General features: G+C 47.2%; 1 protein-coding gene across 1 annotated transcript in view; it reads right to left on the bottom strand.

The window, feature by feature from the left end:
• Positions 1–17,089, bottom strand: part of DNPH1 (2'-deoxynucleoside 5'-phosphate N-hydrolase 1) — a 35,840-nt gene extending 18,751 nt beyond the window's left edge. The window contains exons 1-2 of the mRNA XM_085610161.1: positions 16,787–17,089; positions 7,809–7,880 (exon numbers count right to left, since the gene is read on the bottom strand). Coding sequence (XP_085466287.1) covers positions 7,809–7,880; positions 16,787–16,931 — 217 coding nt within the window. The 5' untranslated portion in view covers positions 16,932–17,089. The remainder of the gene's footprint in view (positions 1–7,808; positions 7,881–16,786) is intronic.
• Between the last annotated feature and the right edge of the window lie 4,641 nt (positions 17,090–21,730).

Genomic DNA, 21,730 nt, shown 5'->3' with positions numbered 1-21,730 from the left:
CGATGTTTCCAGCACTTTTGACTCCTTGTCTGGGGGAGGAGCATCACCCGTTGTTTGTGAGTGTGCTCTCTTGCGAGCATTGGCAACCACCATGGAGTCTAATGGCAACTGACCCCTAATGTATTTAGGGTCACCGGGTGTAGGCTTGTATTTTTTTTCAATCCTGGGATTTAACACCCGTGCTCTTGTGGTGTCCTTGAAAATGTCTTTGCCAGGTTTGAGAACCCCTTTTAACATGGGCAGAGTTTTGACAGTTCTTTCTGAAGATGCGAAAGTGTCAAGCAAGAAGTCCTCCTCAATGGCATCAGAATGGAGTTCCACGCCATGATGAGCAGCAGCCCGTTCGATGAGGGCATTAAAGGCAGCAGTGTCCTCTGTGGGAGACGTTTTTACGTTATAGAGCTGCGCATCCTGGGTATGTGGCGCGGCACCTTGGTCTGTGGGGTCATCCCATGCCTGATCCGTGTTTTGTAGGTGCTCCTCAGGATCTACGTCCCCAGGGTAGATGGTATCATCCCCGCCATCGTCCTCTAGTGCGTCCGATTCGGAAGGCGTAGGAGAAAAGGTTTGCGGATCTGGATGGAAGGGTTGGAAGTGTTCCTGGAGAACTGGTTCCGGCCCCGCTGGCATTTTGCGTTTAAGAGGAATTTTGTAGTGCTCCTCTTCCCTAACTGGCGTTATCTTGCGCTTGTGGAGCATTAACCTGCTGGCGTCGATAAATTGTGGCCCCGAAGAGTCGTGCTCTGTTAGACCAGAGGTGGTGGACTGCGTGTGGAGGACACGTGTCCGAATTTCGAATAGTTTCGGTGCCGAGGGCGGTGGCAACCCAAACGTAATGTTGGTTGGCTCCGAGTGCGCTTTAGAAGATTTGTTCGTGTCGGGACCCGAGAAAGAGTGGAGGGCTGCCTGGTCACGGATGCGTTGCAAAGATGTGGAGACTTGCTGCACAGTGAACGCAGATGGTGGTTTGATGGGCATTGTAGTGGTAGGCGTGGAGGCCGGCCCCGACTTTTTTGCAGAAAGGGGGTCATCGTTCCGAAGTGAGGTATCGACGCTTGACGTAGTCGAGGACTTAGTCGGCGCCGTTGCGGTAGATGTCGACGTAGTTTGGGCGGCCATTTTAACTGCGGAAGTTACGGCCTTCGATGTCGGCGCCGAAGGTTTCGGTGCCTTGTGGAGCCCGAGGGCTTTCCTTTTCGGGTTGGCAACCGTATCCGCTGCGGTGAGCTCGGCACCGAAGTCTCTTTGTACGCGGTCGGAGCCGATGACCTTTTTTGGCGTCGAAGTAGCGGATGGCTTCGACGTCTTCGAGCCGACCACCACCAGTTTCACTTTCGTTTTCGAAGGGACTGGTGCGATGGATGGTTTTGGGATTACGAACCCTGTCGCCTTCAATAATATTGGCTCTTGCAAAGTGTTCGAGGCCGGGCCGGAGAACTATGTGTTTGGTCTCGGGTAAGGCCCGAAGGCGATCCTTCGACCGGAGCCTTATGACGATGTACTGTTTCGGCCTCCGTTTCGACGGATTGGCCTAGCTCCTCGGGAGAGCTGTCTTCTTCGGCCCCATAGGCCTCGTCATAGTCTCCTACCTCATCGACGTTTTCTTCACGTTGAAAGATCACTTCATAGTCGTCCTCCGAACGGGAATCATGTTCGGAAGCGGGGCTAGAGACTAGTTCTTCCACGCTCTCGGCGTCCTCGTCCTCGGTGCTGAATATGTTGGTTGGGGCAGGCGCTGCTTGCTGGGCCTCCAGTCTCGCTGCCCTTCGATTCCGCAGAGTCTTTTTGGATCGGAATCGGGCACAGGCCATGCATTTCGATTCGTCGTGATCTGGCGAGAGACATTTATTACAGACCGGGTGGACGTCGATATGTGGGTACTTCGCGTGGCATAACGGGCACCTCTTGAATGGAGTCCTCGATTCCATCGTCGATCGAGCTTCGATGTTCGGAACAAACCGATCCGAAAGTTGGAAGAAGGTGCTAAACACTAAAGTAAATAGTCGAGACCGAACGGGAACAGTACCGACGAAAACTAAAGGCCTTTTGGCCTAAAACTGAATATTCCTAAGTTGAGCTAAGATAGCACATCCGAACCCAATGGCGGAAAAAAACAATCTAAGGATGGAGAGGATGCCCATGCGCACTGTAGTCCAGGGGAGGAGCCACCTATCTCGTGATACTTCGAAGACTCTTCCAGGACAACAATGTGCAATCATCCGGACCCAACACTAGGCGGCGATCTATGCACAGATATGAATTCAGTAGCCCACATGCCTCGAACTCAGGCTTAAGCTGGTAAAGCGGGTCATGGTGAGGGCTCCTACTGGTCACGAACAGGGTTAAAATTCACTGAACCCTCAAGATTATCAAACTCTTTCGCAATGCTGTAAAAAAGCAGGATTGGAGAATATGGAATCTGGCGTGGGTGGTCTGCTATAGAGGACCTGAACAGGGGATTGAGGCAAGTGTAACTGACATGGATAAGTCTGAACCATTGGTCAGGATGAGTGGGCGGAGGACCTGCATACCGGCTCATCTCAAACACTTTGTAATTAGCTGAAACTATTGGTTTTCTGTTTCCATGGTAATTGCTATGAAATGCTCCCCTCTTTCTTCTGCCTAATTAAATTATTCCATCGATGATCTGTTATCATGACAATTTCAACAATATGTTCTTCCATCTCTCCCGTCTTCCGCTTGTTCCCCTCCTCCTCCTCCTGCCATGGACCCATCTTCTCTGCCATCCCGCTAGAGGTTCTCTCCTAGTATACTTGTTATGCAAGATTTAACTTTTAGCTCACATGTTATGTTGTTACCCATGCTAAGGAGGGAGATGTGTGGCATCCTGCCTCAGGTGGCTGGTCTGTGGCCACTGGATTGGCCCAGGACCAGAAACCAAGGGAGTGGGGATTGGCTCTTTGAGATGATTATACTGGTTAAGTCAGTTGCTCTGCGGTGGGGTTAGAATAAACCTAACATCTTCTCCCTCTTCATGTGTGTGGTGTTTCTTCATCACAACTCAATTTCGCACCATTCAACCTACGTTTCTGTCTACGTCCTCTGCACTTTAGAACACACGTGTTCCAGACCTGTGCAGCACCAACCGGCTACTTCCTACCCTGATCTTCATTCCCAGTGGATGACAATATTCGGAGTTCACTCAGTGCACGCTGTTAGTCTTTCTTGTGGATGTCACTCCCTAATACCACCTGAAGCGGACGCCACGGGTGACAGGTCTCTTGCTTGTCCACCACTGCCCAGGAATCTCTCTGGAGGCTCTGGTGCGTGTGGGCTCGGAAGATCTCAGGAGAGAAAAAAAGTGGATGCATGAGATTGGAGAGGCAATGGAGGAAGGATTATACTCCAGAAGCAAAGACAGCTCTAAAAAAAACTGCGTAAAATGATGGAAGTGGCCAGGAAAGAGTACTTTGTTAAACAGATTGAGGAGCACTCAAACTAAGAGATCTTTTGGATCGTTAGATCCTTCACTAACCCTTCTGCGGCTGAGGGGAAAATGTTGCCCTCCTTAGAGTTATGTTCTAACCTATCCAACTTCTTCAAGAAGTAGATTCTGAATGTATACTCCTCTTTCCCATCGGAAGGACCATTATTGGCTCCTCAGGCTTCAACAACTTGCAAGACTGAGGGCACCTTTATGGAGTTTGCCGATGTAACCCTGCAAGAATCCTTGAGGTGCAAGTCGGGATCTCCCACTGACCCACGTCCTCCCAAAATCTTCATATCACTTGCTCACTGGATTAATCCAGTACTGAATTACATCTGGTATGTGTCACTGTCCACTGGCATCTTTCCGGTTGTCTGGAAACAGGCTCTCCTTTTACCTCTTTTGAAAAAACCTAACGCCGGCCCCAAGGAGCTTGGGAATTACTGTCCTATTTCTCTGCCACCGGCACCGGCAAAAATGTTGGAAAAAATAGCGCAGCCCCAACTCACCAGGTATGTCGACTCTCATGACATCCTTCACAACACCCAGTCAGGATTACGGACAGGTTATAGCATGGAAACCGCCTTGGTGGAGGTGGCAGAGTCTATAAGGATGTCAATGGACGCGGGAGCATCTGCTATGTTGATCCTGTTAAAATCTATCCGCGGCCTTTGACACGGTTGCTCATTCCATACTGCTAGACAGACTTGAACAGCCTGGTGTTCAGGGCACAGCCCTGGCCTGGATCCAGTCTTGCCTCCATAACCGCACTCAAAGTGTACGTCTCCCACCACACCAATCATCACCTAAGCCTCTAAGGTGTGGGGTACCACAGGGCTCGGCATTAAGCCTCCTGCTCTTTAATACCTACCTGGTACCACTATAAAATCTTATCGACACCTGGGAGCTGAAGGCTGTTTCATATGCAGATGATACCCAGCTGATATTCTCCTTTGAGGATCAGTCATGGGACTCATTTGCTAGATTAACGGGCTGCCTAAAAGACATCACTAGCTGGATGAACAACAACAAGCTGAAATTAGATGCAGACAAGACGAAGATCATGTTTATTGGTGAGCCATCTCTTCCGCCCGCAGGACTCTAGTGGCCGGCTGAGTTGGGAACTCCGCCCTGTCCGGCTAAAGAAGCTAGAAACCTGGGCGTCAAGTGGGACTCAGATCTATCTTTCGAAACCCACATACGCCATGTTTCGTCGGTCTGCTTTGGCAAGCTAAAAACTTTTTTTAAATTCCTGCACCTCTTGCCAGAGGATAGCAGGAGGACAGTAGTTCACGCGAAGGTGACATCTCATCTAGATTATGCTAATAGTCTGTACTTGGGACTTCCCAGGTATCTGATTCACAGACTTCAGATGATTCAGAACGCGGTGGCAAGACTTATTCGCAGAGTGCCTTTCCATCATCACATTTCCCCTCACATCAAGCTCCTTCATTGGCTCCCAGCTGCAAAACGCATTGAATACAAGGCCTTGACCCTTGCTTTTCGGGCAATGCACAACACAGGACCTAGATATCTCAGAAAGAGACTTCTCGCGTACCAATCGGCCCGCACTCTTAGATCTAACTCTAAGGACCTATTGTGCGTTCCCCGGTGTGCTAAGGCCAGAAAGGGAGGAAAGGCCTTCTCGGTCAGGACAGCTATGCTATGGAATGCACTTCCTGTGCATCTTCGCATGCTGGACTCTGAATCAGAGTTCCGAAAGCACCTGAAGACGTGGCTCTTTGGCTAGGTTAAACGCTGCCCCTATCTATTCACCTGACTACCGCTAAGCGCCAGGACAGCTCTGTTTGAGGTAGCTGTTTGCGCTACAGAAATAACACTATTATTATTTGGGCCGTGGCCTTGGGGGTTTTCTAACTGCTTAAGCATCTTCTGGTTCTGCAGACATGCTCAATGCTCAGCAGGTGGAGAGGTGTGCCTGTGTTTGTCTATAGGAACATCTACCCGTTGCCAAGATTTCCAGTTCTCTCGGAACTGGGAGATGGACAGCTGGCAGTTTGTGGGATGTTAATATGTGCATGCATCATACTGCGGCGTAGCAGTGCAAGCATTTCTGTGCTGCTTGGGTGTAAAACAGACATTCTGTCTAATGTCGCATATGCATGCCTCTCTTGAGTTTTGATGGCAAGTGGTGATAGGGTGTCCAGTGGAGGCAATTCAGGAAGAGATAGTGTGGTGTATTATGTTGTGATCTGTGTTCATGTAATATTGATTGTTATTTCTGTAACTGGGATGGGCATTCTCTAGTGGTCAGCTGCCGGCAATAGCCGTAGTTACCGCTGCCAATTATTCAGAGTTGTTGCTGTTTAGATAAAAGGACACTTTCCTTCACTTAGGGGCATATTTCCGAGGCCCTTGCGCTACGGGAGCGTCACTTTTTGTGACGCTCCGGCGGCACAAATCACAAAATCATATCTATTAGACTCCACAAAGCCACTATGTGTGCTTTTGCATTGCCTTATAGATATGGAGGAAGGCGATGCAGTGCAAATCGCTGCATCGCCTTACTCTGCGACAGGGAGGCGTTCCATGGGCGTTTCAGTGGGTTTTCCCACGCAACACCCAGGGATTTTGACACTTTCTCAGATTTAAGAAAGCATGTAAACCTGAGGAAGCGCCAAAACCTTCTCCCCCCCCCACGTGTGGCGTAATGAGGAGAAACACCTTTGTTTCTCATCATTTTTTCCTCTTCCTCTGTGTGCTGCATTCTGCAGCACACAGAAATTGGAAAACGCCTCAATGGATTGTTTTTGTGTAGGAAGGTACCCCTCCCTGGAACAACAGACACTTTTGCACCATGGTGCAAGGGTGCCTCTGTTGGCGCTAAGATGCCAAAACGGCACCAGCACAGGGAGAAAGCATAGGAATAAACTGTATTGCATAAATATAGTAAATTCCTGCCCTTTTCTCTTTGCCGTAGGCCAATGTAGCGCAGCTGACCTGCTGTGCTGCTTCATGCCAAATCCCCATAAATGAGGCCCTGAGTGCGGACCTGTGTGTGACTTCTTGAAAGTGGTCAGAAATGGTCAAGGATAAAAAATAGGAACACACAAACACTGCAGGTGCCAGGAACCCCCAGGAGATTAACTAGTAGTTGACTCAGTAAGACACAGAGAATCAACCTGTTCATATTATTAGAATTGAGACTAATCAGGGAACAAGTTTTGTTTACTCCTCAGTGTACAAGATAAGGTGTCCAGTGATGTTAGGAGGTGGTTGCCTTCATATATGCACGTCTCACTACATGTCAGGTCAAGGTGGATGGTTCAAATGTTGTAGGTTTGAATGCTGACGTCAACTATGAACAACAAAAAGCAATAGCATCAAGGCGGTGCAGGGTGCCCGGGCCTCGATCTGGGGGGCCTGTACCCAGGGGTTCTCTGACACTGGAGAACGAGGCGGCAAGGACTCTTCTTAGGCACCACAGTGCTCTGGGATTGTTAGATCTTCCACTAACACTAAGTAGTGTGACTGGGAAAAGTTGTGCTTTCTATTAAGAGATCCGAGAGGTTTGCCACCCTGTTATAATTCTGTTAGTGCTCAGAAGTGTGCCCGGGGTATTAAAAAACAATAACAATTCAAAGAAAAAAATATTCGAGATTTGAAAAGAATACTTAAAAAAGCTTATGTTTTTATCGTTTTGTGCATAGCTTTTAAAGTAATTAAAGTAAAATGTTTAAGAAGCAAGATTGGTAAGTATGTTTAAATATGGTAAATTTCACGAAGCAAATCAATGTTCTGAGAGCTTTTACGGGTTAATGGTTATGGGGCTTTCAATTGCAGAAATAAATAACTTGCTGGCAGCCTTAAGCCAAGTTAGGAACTCGGTGAACAACTTTACAAGTAGTGTGAGAAACAGTTGCACTTGCAATAATTCATAGAGCCTGAGGTGAAAAGCCTTCCAGGTCACTTCTGCAACTGTCTTGTCCCATGAAACTCTGCTAGCGATACTCAACATGGCTTACACCGAGGTGTGGGCCCCGCAGGCGCGTACAGTTTTCCACAGAAAAAGTACAGACCTCGAGGGAAAAGCTGGAGACCCTGAGTAAAGTCTGTTAGCCTGTAATTAAAGCTCCAGCGGGAAGTTTAAACAGTGGATAGTGCTGGTGCCTGGACTGAAATGGACTCACTTGCAGGAACTTAATGTTTCAACCTTACAGTAGCCTGTAACAACATAAAATCTACATCCACGGGTGAACAAAGTGCATTGCACCATATCCATCCAATTGGTGCGACTGAGGTACACCCTCCAAGACAACAAGAGGCTGCAATGCCCAAAAAAAACAAATGCAACCACTTTCAAACATCCCATAAGAGCCAGACATTAAAGAAGCCTCACCGTCGGCTTGCTCCAGCCACTTCAGATCTCGGTCGTGGATGACCTTATCTCCATCTTGAACAGCATCCTCACCTGCAGGAAAACAGAAAATGCAGGGCCTGATCAGAAAAGGCCAACGAGGAACCTCGCAGCCTGTGAAAAACAGGGTCTGAAGAGTACAGGAGCCCTCCATTCTCAACCCCCAAGAAACAACATCATCTGCCATGAACAAAACGCATGAGGCTATCCTCCATGCTCTCACAGGGTGGGAAAAAACCCAAGAGATCAAAGACACTCTGATCTTGAACAGAACTTTGTAGCTTGAAGTAAACTCTGGCTGCACGGTTTCCACAGGAACTGGACTAGATTCCTCTTGACCATCAAGTCACAGGAACCTCAAAGGGATCAGCTCTCACACTACTGAAAGGTTGACGGTTGACGCTAGGGCCACTCTAGAGGTAAGACCACTGTAGCAGCGAAGGCTCAGGATCCAAGAGCTTCACTCAGACAACAGTCTGACTATGTGGTGCAGTGAGGTCCTGCGGTAAAAGCCAGGGAGAGCATGGAATGTTTCTCTTTTCACCATTCACCACTCTCCCCTTATAAGCGGGCTTGGTTCACCCAAAGGGGGCAGCAAAGACTAATCGGGGGGCTGCATGTTGGGCTCTAGACACCCAGCAATCAGACCGAGAGCGTTCATGGCAGAGCGCCTATGATCTCAGATCTGGCTTACTCCACTCTTTTACACTTCGGAAAGGAAGAGAGGACCACACTTTTCAAAGACTAGTATCAAATTCACCACAGATAAACTCCTTCCATGCTGACTGCGTAGAGAATTCTAAGTTCTCCTACAGCTTGTACGCTACTCTGCACAGGGATTTGTAGCTTCTGAGCAAGGTTTCTGCTTTCAACATCTCAATAAATAGCTGGATACCTAATCTTGAACGTCGATAGATCGATCATGCACATCTCTCCAACATACTGTACTCTCCCAAGACAACATCCTAAGAATATGCTCCTTCCATCATCAAATCGCTTTAAGAAGAGGCCCTCACACCACTTCTCCACACTTCCAACACCTCTGTATGGCATGGAAAATTCCAAGATGCTCTTAAGACAGATCAGATCCTGCCCTTACTAAAGAAACCACCTCTTGACCCAGCCAACCTCACCAACTTCTGTCCGATTACCCACCTTCTATTCACAGGAAAAATCTAGAAAGATAAGTCTATACCCAACTACAGGAGCACATCTGCAAAAATTGTTTTCAATCACGATACAGACCACGATGCAGCACTGAGACCGCCACACTCAAACAGTGAAATCATTCTCCTTAACAACAGGAACAAACCCTGCCTTCTGGTTGACATCTCAACAGGCTTCGACGCAATCAGCCATCCAGCTCCTGTTAACACCCTCAAAACATGCGTGGGATTTTCAGGCACTGTCTTAACATGGGGACATTCTACCCAAATCAGTACCTGCTCGTGAAATTAGCTTCCTGACAATCACAAACACGCCCTATCTCCTGGGTTACTTCCTGCTTCATGTAGTGTATCCCAGATCTCCATCCTTTCCCCCACCACCTTTAACCTCTACATGGAACCTCTCAGATCCATTCTTGCAGACCGCAATGTCAACATCCATCAACATGCAAAAAACTGTCTGGCTGAGGTGTTTAAATGGTCAGCGCGGGCCCAACTCAAATGCAATGAGGAGGAGTCTGAGGTACTCCTCTATGGGTCTTTCCCGCCGCATTTTAGGGCTGATCTCTGAACCAAGGGTTACCCTATGCCTAAGTTAATTAATGGGTAGCCCAGTAAAAAATGTGGGGGTCTGGTTCAGTGAGGACCTCAGATTCCTACCGCAGATTAAGAAATTGGCTGGAGTGTACTTCGGCACATTGAAACTCCTTAAGAAATGTCTGCCACTACTGCCTAAAGCTGCAAAATAAATGGTGACCCGGGCTCTAATTCTCTTGCGGTTAGACTACGCTAATGCCCTTTACATTGGTCTTCCTGGTTACCAGCTAAAAAAGCTACAGACCATCCAGAATCAGCTGCTAGAACGCTACTGGGTATGCCTGGTAAGTCTAGCACTGAGCAATTTCTCCGGGATTTGGATCGGCTCCCGGTGGGCCAGCGTGTTTTGTTTAAGGCTCTCACCATTCCTCACAGGGCCCTCTACAAATTAGAGCCCATGTATCTCAGGAGACGCTTTGATTTCTATGTACCACCCAGACATCTTCGCTCCGCGGGACAATGCCCTGCTGTTATTCCTCGTTACCGCCTCGTTAGGACGGGAGGTAGCTCCCTCTCTGTCAAGGCGGCCAAGGCCTGGAATACCCTGCCCCTCGAGCTTCGGAACATCCACAACCTTAGGCTGTTTAAAAAGCAGTTAAAAACCTTGCTTTTCAACTAATCAACCAGCCGCAATCTATGCCTCTCTGTCTCCTTACAATTGGCTTTCGCGCCGGGACACTTCTGAGTATCCGTGCGCGTTATAAATGGCGGATAACATAACCTAACATGCAAATGATACCCAACTCTGCCTAAAAATATTCTCAACCAATAACAGAGACCCAAGTCGTGTCTCGAGCTCATCCAATCTCATCATGTCAACTATATTTCCGAAGCTAAACTCTACAAAGACTGAATTCCTCCTGTTTGCTAGAATCACTAAATAACTCCACATTCAAGCCTGACTCCAACTTAAACCTAAGCTTTACTTCACAGCTCACACACCATGTACATTTCTGGGATTCGCCCTTGACACAGACCTCTCATTCAAGCAACATATTGCAAGGAAAACCAAGAAAGTTTGGTTTCAACTCTCCCTCTTGAAGAAAGGGAAACTGTTTCTGCCAGAACATAACTTCAGAACAAGTGTACAGGCCTTACTCTCCTCCAATCTGGACAGAGGTAGTTCCCTGCTCAGCCGTCTCCCCAATACTACCTTAGTACTCCTGAAAGGTATCCCTTATGCGGTGGCTCATGAAGAGTTCAAAGAAATTTAACCACATCTCCCCAATCTTAAAAGACCTATACAGACTCCTCTTTACAGCCCCGATTATCTTAAAGACAAGCTGCATCACTTATTAAGCCCTCAACAAGACCCCAGTTTACGTGGCAAAACAAAAAAACTAGTGACGCCTGGGGCACAATGCCAGACCAGGAGCTGTGGTATCAAGAGTGGAGACAAACCATTTCAAGAAGGTAACAAGCATTGGCATAGCCAATAGGTCTCGCCTTTGGGACCTTATAAGTGTTTAGTTATCCAGCACAATATCCTTGGTGCAACATCATCAACTGTTGCATGGCCAAACACTTATAAGGTCCCAAAGGCGAGACCTATTGGCTATGCCAATGCTTGTTAATTTTTAGCATTCTACCCTCTGTGGGTGGAATTTTGTAATAGCATTGTAGCCTTCCTGCCTTGGGCTGCACCACTTGTAAAAGGGCGTCTCCCTTGTTGTAGCTTCTCCCCCGCTACTCAGTCTTGTAATTGGGCTTCAAGACTTTTGATAACTGTCACAGCCCTCGTCATTGGTGTATAATGCTATATCAGAACATAGAAATGTTGTGAGTTCTAATGACTGCTGGTTTAAAGCTTCTTCTCCAAAGTTTAAATTCTTGTCTTCCAATCTCTCCTTTTATACTTTAGGACATTCTAGATCCATTGAGGAAATGTGCTATTATCGTTATTGCCCTTCTGCCAGCCGATAAAGCCTCTTTCCTTCTTTAAGAGCCCTGGGCAATGGCTGGAGCCTCCAACTCGGGTAGAATTCCACCCATCTCCTTTTGTATGTTTGATGCCAATGACGTTGGTCCCTTGCTGGCCACAGGATCCAAGCTGTATCTCACTGAAATGGCCCAACAAGGCTGACACTGGTCAGGGGGTGCTAGGGTTGGTCTGTGTCCAGAGCTGTACAGTGGGTGAAAAACGCTTCAGATTTCCCAACAATCACGCTGGGTCATCTTTTAAAACATACATTCTGTTAGCAGCAGGGCATGAGGGAGGCTTAAGGGGCAGTGGAAACAGAGAGGAGTGTGAATTATTAGAGATACCTAAACGCAATATTTTTTAAAACGAATCAGCATTTCTTAAGGCTTTCAAAACATAGGGGTGTGTGTGTGTGTGTGTGCGTGCTTGCGTGTGTTTCTGTCTGTGTGGGCATGTGAAATTCCTGGGTGAAATCTGACAGATACTCTACATTACCCGACTAAAGCACTTGTACTCAACTTTTTGCCACGGAATACATATTCCCGCCCCGGGTGAGGACCTGAAAGCTAGCAGCCAAAATGTGTTTGGCAACGCTGTCCTCTTTGCAAGATCATTTACTTTGTTTTTTCCGTTTAAGAATACAATATAGTTAAATTAATTTTTCAGTCCTGGTTTAAACACAGGTATTGGTGTTTTCCCCCCTGAATCTGTGATTAAAGAGAGATACTTGGCTCGCCACCTGCAGTGAGGTACCAGCAGGGTCACCCCCACGCCCCTCCCACTTGCCCTGGCTGCATTAAAGAAAGCCAGCATTTTCAATGATTGCGTAAACAGCCACACCTTTCACAGCGATGCGCGTGCTCCACCCCAAACATCCAACGCTTAATTGTCGTCCATTGAGTGCTGTTTGCCAGTTGTCCATGTCGGACGGCTTCGGGAACAAACATTTCTCTTGTCAGAAGCTTCACGATCTCATGGGAGGGGGGGTGGGGGGACCAGCACTGGTCAATTGTGTAATTATAAATTAGAGATGGCTCACTCAGAACACGAAAGGACAAAGGCTGCTTTCATCTTTTGAGCTGCTGATGTGAAATTAAATGTTGTGCAGATGCAAGGTCAGCACCACTGAAACAGAAAAACAAAAGCATAGCGCCTGGCAATGATTTGAAAAAAATGTGAAATTGTACGCTGGCTGCAAAACGGCTCATGAAAACGTGCAGCACTAAAGACACTCACAAAACAATTCTTAATAACAGTTATTCGAGCAGATACCTTGTACAAGGTACCATGGCATATCACTGTTTACAGTGACGTGTATTTGAAGAGCAGTGGTACCTAGGGGTCTGCCTGTCCACGCGCACTCGGAGCCTTCAACAGCACATGACACCATCGTTGGGGAAACACATTAGGCTGCAGGGCTATTAGCACAAGTGGGATAAGGGAGGGGGTGGCAAATGGTGATCACATTCGCGGCCGCTTTGATGTTCTCAGTGGCCGCACGGCTCACTGAGAACATCAAAGCAGCCAGGAAAGTGATCAGCAGGCTGACAAATGGTGCGCGCGCCCGGCGCACATGCACTGTAGTTGGCGGCCTGAAAAGCACTAGTTTGCACTTCCAAATCCCGCTTTCTATAGCTCTCGCCAGAGCAGCGCTAAAGCGCTGGCTCAGGCGAGACCTAAAAACCAGAAGGCGGGCCTTGTCTGTTTATGCTTCTGGGATCTGCAACAGCATCCTTATTGACAAAAGATTAATACCATGTCTCCTACAATTCAGAAAAAGCCAAAGACATAACTCTTCAAGGAGCACTTACCCCATAGTCTACTCTTAACCTTCTCCCATTGATTTTATCTTCTTGGGGGCTATGCACCCCGTTCAGCGTTCCACTGAACTCGAGTACTTAGAAGCAGCAGAGAAAATGACGCTGATAATTCTTAGGTTTGGCTTAAATAATGCTAGATATAGTCCACTCTTCGGGAACAGCCTGATGCGCACTGCACTGTATTGTAATGTACAAGTGCTCACTCCAAGGACAGCAAGGATTAAATGGACAAGGATATTAAAGTTTTCTATCCCTTGTAACAAAGAATGCTCCAAGGAGACGTCAGACTGATTTGGTGGTATCACCCCAATACTGCACACAGATGTAGGGAGATCCCTGCCTCCCATAGACGTGCAAGGCACGAACTGCCTGCAAACTGAAAGGCAGACCGGCTGCGTCAAAGAGCCGATCTGCCTTTCACTAGAGCACGGTCTCATGGGCAATGAGGACAGTGCGCCTGATATATAATGTGGACCCTAGAGCATAGTGATTACCAGACAGTATGCTTCCAAGTCTTTATTTCAGCAGAAGGACAAAGGCCAGCTGGACGGTAGTACTGCGACATCTATCCATATCACGACATAGGGCCAGGGTGCAGTGCATCATCTTTCAACACCACGACAAACAAGGAGCTATAGGGGGGACATGTACTCCTCAGCTGGTTAGTTTTCCAATCAGTGGTAGAGGCAGTGGGCACCGGGATCTTTTAAGACGCAGGAAAAGAGCAGACAAAGGTATAAGAGCCACTTTTGAAGATATGGGAAACATAGCTGATAAAGCAGCACAGTGGATGCATGCCACTAAGGAACTGTAGATGGTTTGTACCCACTACAAATAATCATAATGTTGTAATTACCCAAGCAGTACCAGGGGAAAAAGCTTTGAATGCATGGAAAAAACAGACTTGACTGGATTCAGACCCTTATGCAAGGCAAAAAGCCTAAATGAAGTGAAACTCGAAAACGTGACTGAAATGGAAAGGGAATGCCAAAGACACAAACACCCACCGTATTTGAGAATTGGGTTCTATCTGCCAAGTAACATCCGATGATGCACTCCTGAAATCTGGAGACTTGGGTATTACCAGTGACAATGCATCCAAATCATTTATTGGTTTACTGAGTTTAGGAAGCACCACTCAAACTGTACATAAGGAAGGGAAGGATTACGCACCATTTAATAATGAGTTATCAGAAGGAAATTCCACAGGGACCGTCTTCTCTTGAAACAAGGAGGAATAAGGGTCATTAGGGTCATTTCTTACCGTGTTAACAACTCAATTTCTGAAGTACAATATTTTTAGCAAGTTTTGAGTGTAGGTCCTATTCAAGTTCATTCTAAAAGGCCCTACTTAAAACACCAGGAATATTGACTGCTGCCAGCTGACCTTGGTGCTTCTATGTCGAGGGCAACCATTTGTTGAAGATTGGCCTTAATCTGGGCACACTGTTGTATCCCCATAAAGTGCATCTCTGTGAGGGTCTCGCAGGAAGAGTACAGGGTTCTTGGATAGTGCCTCTCTGTGAGGGTCTAGCTGGAAGGGTACAGGGTTCTTGGATAGTGCCTCTCTGTGAGGGTCTAGCAGGGAGAGTACAGGGTTCTTGGATAGTGCCTCTCTGTGAGGGTCTAGCAGGGAGAGTACAGGGTTCTTGGATAGTGCCTCCCTGTGAGGGTCTAGCAGGGAGAGTACAGGGTTCTTGGATAGTGCATCTCTGTGAGGGTCTAGCAGTGAGAGTACAGGGTTCTTGGACAGTGCCTCCCTGCGAGGGTCTAGCAGGGAGTACAGGGTTCTTGGATAGTGCCTCCCTGTGAGGGTCTAGCTGGAAGGGTACAGGGTTCTTGGATAGTGCCTCTCTGTGAGGGTCTCGCAGGGAGAGTACAGGGTTCTTGGATAGTGCCTCCCTGTGAGGGTCTAGCTGGAAGGGTACAGGGTTCTTGGATAGTGCCTCTCTGTGAGGGTCTCGCAGGGAGAGTACAGGGTTCTTGGATAGTGCCTCTCTGTGAGGGTCTTGCAGGGAGAGTACAGGGTTCTTGGATAATGCCTCTCTGTGAGGGTCTCGCAGGGAGAGTACAGGGTTCTTGGATAGTGCCTCCCTGTGAGGGTCTAGCAGGGAGAGTACAGGGTTCTTGGATAGTGCATCTCTGTGAGGGTCTAGCAGTGAGAGTACAGGGTTCTTGGATAGTGCCTCCCTGTGAGGGTCTAGCAGGGAGAGTACAGGGTTCTTGGATAGTGCATCTCTGTGAGGGTCTCGCAGGGAGAGTACAGGGTTCTTGGATAGTGCCTCCCTGTGAGGGTCTAGCAGGGAGAGTACAGGGTTCTTGGGTAGTGCCTCTCTGTGAGGGTCTCGCAGGAAGAGTACAGGGTTCTTGGATAGTGCCTCTCTGTGAGGGTCTAGCTGGAAGGGTACAGGGTTCTTGGGTAGTGCATCTCTGTGAGGGTCTAGCGGGGAGAGTACAGGGTTCTTGGACAGTGCCTCCCTGCGAGGGTCTAGCAGGGAGAGTACAGGGTTCTTGGATAGGAAACTCGAGGCTGTGTTAGAGGGTCTGCTGAGAGGATGGATCCCTTCCAAAGTCATGAGCTCCCGGTTCTAGCCATGCCATTCTTCTTGCTTTCCACCCGTTGGGTGACTTGTTTCAATGTTCCTCTCTGAAGCAGAGGGCACCCAGCAGCCCCATCCTTTATACTCTGCCAGCTCCAGGAGCCCCTTCCACCCGGGATCCATCTTGGCTTCACCCAGCTCTGAGATCCTCGGGGCGCCTGTATTCACCGCTGCCTTTTCTTCATTCCTGCACATGGGAACACTTGAAACGTGCACGCTCGTGATGTGCGCTGGAAGAAAGACCCCATGCTCCATTTAATAGAATATAATCATGCACGCCTACTCAGGCAATTCAGACGAGACGTGCAGGGGCAGAAAAGGGTTTGTTATTAGTGTTTTCCCGCCTTAAACGGCCTCTGCGAAATGGAAGTAACTAGGGAAAATGCAATGCCTACTTTTTATTAAGTGTACTTCCTAGTTTGTAAGCGTATTAATGTTGCTTCATATATAATATGAATCTAGGCCACACACCTGACGTGCATCTCGGTTTATTATGGTTTGCATCAAATGATACAAAGTGCATGTTTAAAAACTAGCGTACTATAAGTGTATTTCAAAGCTGTGATATAATCTGGTGTACCAAGCGTAAATCTGCATGTTAAGACAATGTTTTTACATTATTTTAACGAGCCCTCCTCGTGTTAAGTGCTTTGCTGCATGACGTGCCAGACACGTCCTCGCCTCGGCCCCTGCACGGCCTCTTGCTACATGACACTTCTGGGCACCAGGCTGCAGGGGCCACGCGACGGCCTGCCCCTGAGCGCGCGAGGACAGGGCTGCACGTGGCGGCTCGCCCAGTCCTTCTTCGGTGTTTACTGTGGCGATGGCGGCTTTTGTCCCATCAGGGCTCCCTTACCTCGCTCGCTGAGGCCCTCGGAGGCCACGTGCTCGGTGAGCACGCGCCCGTACTGCTGCAGCTTGTCCACGATGCGGGCGTAGAGCGCTCGGTCCTCGCGCCCGCCGCGGATGCTGCCGCAGAAGTACACCTGCAGCGCTGACATGATGGATGGAGGAGCCGCCGCGCGATCACTCAGAGCAGAGGAGCCCGCGCGCTGCACCACGTGACCCTGCACGGCTTTGTCCTCCTGAGGTACTCAGAACACTAGTCCAAAGTCCCCGCGCACTGCACCACGTGACCCTGGAGCGTTCCGTCTTAGGCAGGCTACTCAGAACACTAGACTGCGTGCTGTAGTGTGTGACGGCCTGCTGGCGGCCATCTTTAGCGGCGGGTTAACCCACCCATCATGGTCGATGTAGTAACTTCTAGTAGTTTACCCGATTGGACATGGCAGCAGGTGTGGTCACAAGCCACGCCCACCGGCACCACAGCTCGGTCAGAGCTTGTCCACGGATCGCACGTGCTTGGCTCGTCATCGACGGGTAGGTAGATCACGTGGTACCTCGCGCTCTTCTTCTCCAGGCGAGTAACTGGTGTGGGGTCCCGCCAGCACGCGCCCCTCAGTACGTAAGGGACACACCCACTATTGTCACGTTCTCAGACGGCGTGTGCGTGACATCTTCCATGGTGTAGGTGTGCCATCAGTAATCTCTCCGCCAATTGCGTGACGCGCTTTCAATGACACTTTCTTCCAGTAAATCAAAGCAACAGCTGACATTGGGTGCCTGTTGCTGAGCTCCTGATACTGCTTTCAAACGTGTCCTATACCTATGAACGTACTGTTATCTCTGCTTGCAAACAGTGTTACTGTACAATAAGTAATAGTAATTTTGCTGTGAATAATTAGAATGTAAAATGTTTCAATTCTGAAAATATCAAACTAAATTAAATATTGTTAAACTCTGTGGAAGAGGTATTGATCTTTGAAGTGTTTCAATCACTCTCTCCACTTCACACCACTTTTCTCTAGTCTCTCACTGTAACCAACTTAGATCATCCTTTTACTAACCACATCTTTCTCAAATCCTTCATCTGCATAGCTCAAGTCATCTTTCTTTTCATCCTGTTTTTACTCTTCCACCTACTTTTGTGTTACTCCCTTTACTGCACACCCACACACTGACACTTATCACTTATAATCACACCATTTTCTTTTCCTTTGTCACTCAATATTTCAACAACCGTGTACTTCCTTCACTCACATTCCCTTATAATGGTAATAACAGCTTGCGCATGTCTGCACATCACAGTGAATATTCAGCATAGTAGCCAAGGATTGATAGAGCATTTAATCTATATACTTTAAATGAGAAACTTGCACTGCCTTCAGTCTCAACTCCACAAATCTTGATCTAAGTAAGTAAGTGACATTTTATTGTGTATGGTTAATTAAAACCTTTAAAAAAAAGGAAAATTCAAATGAGCTTATTCCATTTAAATAAATAATTTAAAAAAGCATTTACGGAATGATGACTTTTTTTTTTTTGTAGAAATAAAGTCCAACTTTCATTGTCTATTTTCAAAGTCATTTATTCCAATAAGTCTTTAGGTTTTGCCCAATAGGTCACCTCTTTTTTCGTTTTTCAGCAGAAGGAGACTAGCTTTCTGAAAAAATCTGGTGGACCTGCAAGCTGTCTGCAATTGTTGGCTGTTCAATACTAACATAGCTGCCGACCGACATGTTCTAATTTGAAAAAGGCGGAATATCTGTAGGAGATAATACCGTCTAAATTTACTCAGAAGGGGACAGATGCACAGGACATGAATCAAGGTTTCTTCAGAGAGACCACAAAGCCTGCACAGCGCTGTTGGCCATGTTTGCTGCCATGCCGGGATCTGATCTTTTGTGGTATAGGTTCCCAGTCGGAGTAGCATTTGTTGCGTGAATGGTGTTATATAGTTAACTAGATACGGTTGCGGGTCGCATCTCTCATACGTGACCAGTACCATCCAGCCATGTTTTTTCTTTGCCAGTGCTGCTTTATCGGCCATCCAGGATTTATGTTTTGCAGCTCAATTGGCTATTTTTTTGAAGGCCGCGAAGGTATGTTTGGAGTTCCACGTCTCTTGCATGTCTAAGCTTTTCAATGATTCTTCCAGTGTTGTTTTCCAAGCCTTTTTTCCTTTTGTTTGATTGTTAATTTCAGACCAGCAGTGACCCATCAGTGTGTCTTCTTGAGCTGCTCTTAGTTTCCAGCACGTTTTTATTGTGGCGGCTTGTCTGGCATGGTGCTGATTTAATAACCCGAATTCAAGGCGTACCTGCGCCTGAGATGCAAACTGCGGAATTTGAAAAAGATGTTTAAACAACACTGACTGTTGGAGATTCAGGAAATTAGCGTCTTTGCCTCTATATAGGTCGGAGCCATACGTGAGGGATGGTAAAAAATTGGCAGCAATCACTTTCAGCAGATATTCTTTCGATGGACATTTTAATTTAGTTAGTAGTATGTTTAAGGCGAACCGCAGTTTGTTTGCCTGGGCTTTTCTGTGCAGGGTGTGTTCTCTCAATGACCATCTTGAGTCAACTAGTACTCCCAAATACTTGTAGGTGGAACTTTGCTCTATATTATGTCCAGCAATGTACCATCTGAATGTTTGCTGCCCTGGGTGAGACGCAAAACAGACCACTTTCGTTTTTTTGTAGTTAAATTGCAGCCCATGCGTACAGATGTATTTGTGCAGCCTTGTTATAGCGCGTTGGAGACCCAACGGGGTCTGGCTGCAAAGGACTATGTCATCAGCATTCTGCATACTCCTTATTTTGTGTTGGGCTAAATTTGGAGGGTCTGTTTGAATCTCTGAGATGCTCTGGTCAAGGTCCGCAGTAAAGATATTGAAAAGGGTGGGGGCCAATACACATCCCTGCTTGAGGCCAATGTAGGTAGGGATTGTTGGTGTTGTTCTGTCCCCGTTGCCAAGTTTTATCTTAACCCAGGTAGATGTGTACAAATTTATAATGGCCCGTAACAACTTCGGAGTTGTGCCCCAGCTGGCCATCTTTTCCCATAGGATCTCCCTTGGTACTGTGTCGAATGCCGCTTTTAGATCGACAAAACAGGTGTACAGTTTTGTAGATTTAGCCTTTGCTTTGTCAACAAGAAGATTCAGCGCTGTCAGGTTACATGACGTGTTGGTTCCAGGCCTGAACCCTGTCTGGGTGATTGGGAGTATGTTGTTACTACTCACCCAGTCTTCCAATGCTTTCAGGAGATTGGATGCATATGCCTTGGCCTCTGCGTCTGTAAGCGCAATCAGTCTGTAATTTGCTGGATCTGAGCGCACACCTGTTTTGAAGATTGGGTGCAAGATGCTCCCTCTCCATGAAGGGGGAATACTTCCTGAATGAAATGCGTGGTTGTACAATGGGGTAAGGTATTCTGCCCAAAACGATTGGTCATATTTAAAAAGCCCATTCGGCAAGCCGTTCGGCCCCGGCGCGCCTTTTGACTTTAGTTTTTTCAAGACCATTTGGACTTGGCATTGTGTAATCCAATTTACAACAAAGATTTGATCTTCTTCATGCTTTTCATTCAGCAGGTGGTTGGAGGGAAGTTGATTCCTTTCATGCGCATAGGTCATTTGGGTTTGCTCTAGATAGTGGATCCAGTCTTCCTGTAGTATGTTTAGGTTAAAATCGAGGGCTACTCCATTGGCTACTTTGTTTATTTCTGCCCAAAATTTCCTGTTGTTATTGGATTTGCTGGCTTCTAATAATTGTAGCCAGATTTCTGTTTGGTGTTGTTTATTTGCGGTCCATACTTCTTTTTTGTATGTTTGCCTCATAGTATGTATTTGCCTCTTAACGTCATCACCCTTCTTTATGACTTTCCCTTTAAGTTTTCTGATTTCCTGATTGAAAATACTTTTTTTGCTCCCAGGTGCACTTTATGTATCTTGGAGGATTTTCTTTTGTTGGTCTGATTGTGTTGACCAAATTTATCCGTCAGAGTTACGATCATTTTTTCCCAGTTATCCTGGTATGCTAATGGGGTTTTTTCGTTGTCTTCTGCCGACGTGGTTTTAACGTGATCCATGATTTCACCTACATTCTTTCCATTCCAAACTAACTGGTTAAGATTGTAAAGGTTCGAGGTTACGGTCAGATCTTTGATTGCTGGGGCCCTTGAATGTTGTAATCCGATATCTATTACTTGCGCACTGTGATCACTCTCCAGTTTGTGGATTATTCTATAAATGGGTAAATCTTGATCATCCATCAGTCATACAGGCCCACCCACAAACTAAACTCGCTCCCACATATATACACAAGTCAGTTCATATTATGCACTGTAAAAGAGTCACATGTTAATGGAGCAAAAAAAACAAACTACAGATTCAAAACGTGAAATATAAACAGGGATTCAGGCTGCATCACTGACCTGAATTACCTTCACGGTTTACAGTCACTGTTGCAGACTCCATCTTGGCTGTGCTGGCTAAGTCCCTTCTACAGTCCGGCTAGGCTTCGGCTGTGTAACTTCACTTCTCAGCCTAAAACTTTAATCTGGCCTACAGAGAGAGCTGTACTAGGCCCAGAGCTGGTTTCCATGGGGGCTAGCTTACACTGCCTGGAGCACTTCGTAAGATCAGTCACACAAGAACTGGCTTTACACATGCTGCACTGAGATCAAAGCACAGCCAGGTGCCACACATCTAGCGTTGTTAAGTGCCTCCAGCAATGAAAAGAAGATAAACATGCATGACGTAGCATTTTAATGCTCCAATGTGGAGACACACACTAATAATGGTTATATTAACCCTAGATATATGGCACCTGGCAGGGCTGCATACACTGCACACACTGCATTGCTGCTCCAAGTGGGGCAGTACTGCCCACTCTCACACCAAGCAGTAATTAAAAAAACAGCTTTAACACAGTTCCACAGTGCACTCTGCATT

This window comes from Triturus cristatus, chromosome 6 (assembly GCF_964204655.1).
Source record: "Triturus cristatus chromosome 6, aTriCri1.1, whole genome shotgun sequence".
In the NCBI taxonomy this organism is placed as follows: Eukaryota; Metazoa; Chordata; class Amphibia; order Caudata; family Salamandridae; genus Triturus; species Triturus cristatus.
The sequence above is the reverse complement of the archived record's forward strand: the minus strand, read 5'-3'. Positions and strand labels throughout refer to the sequence as shown.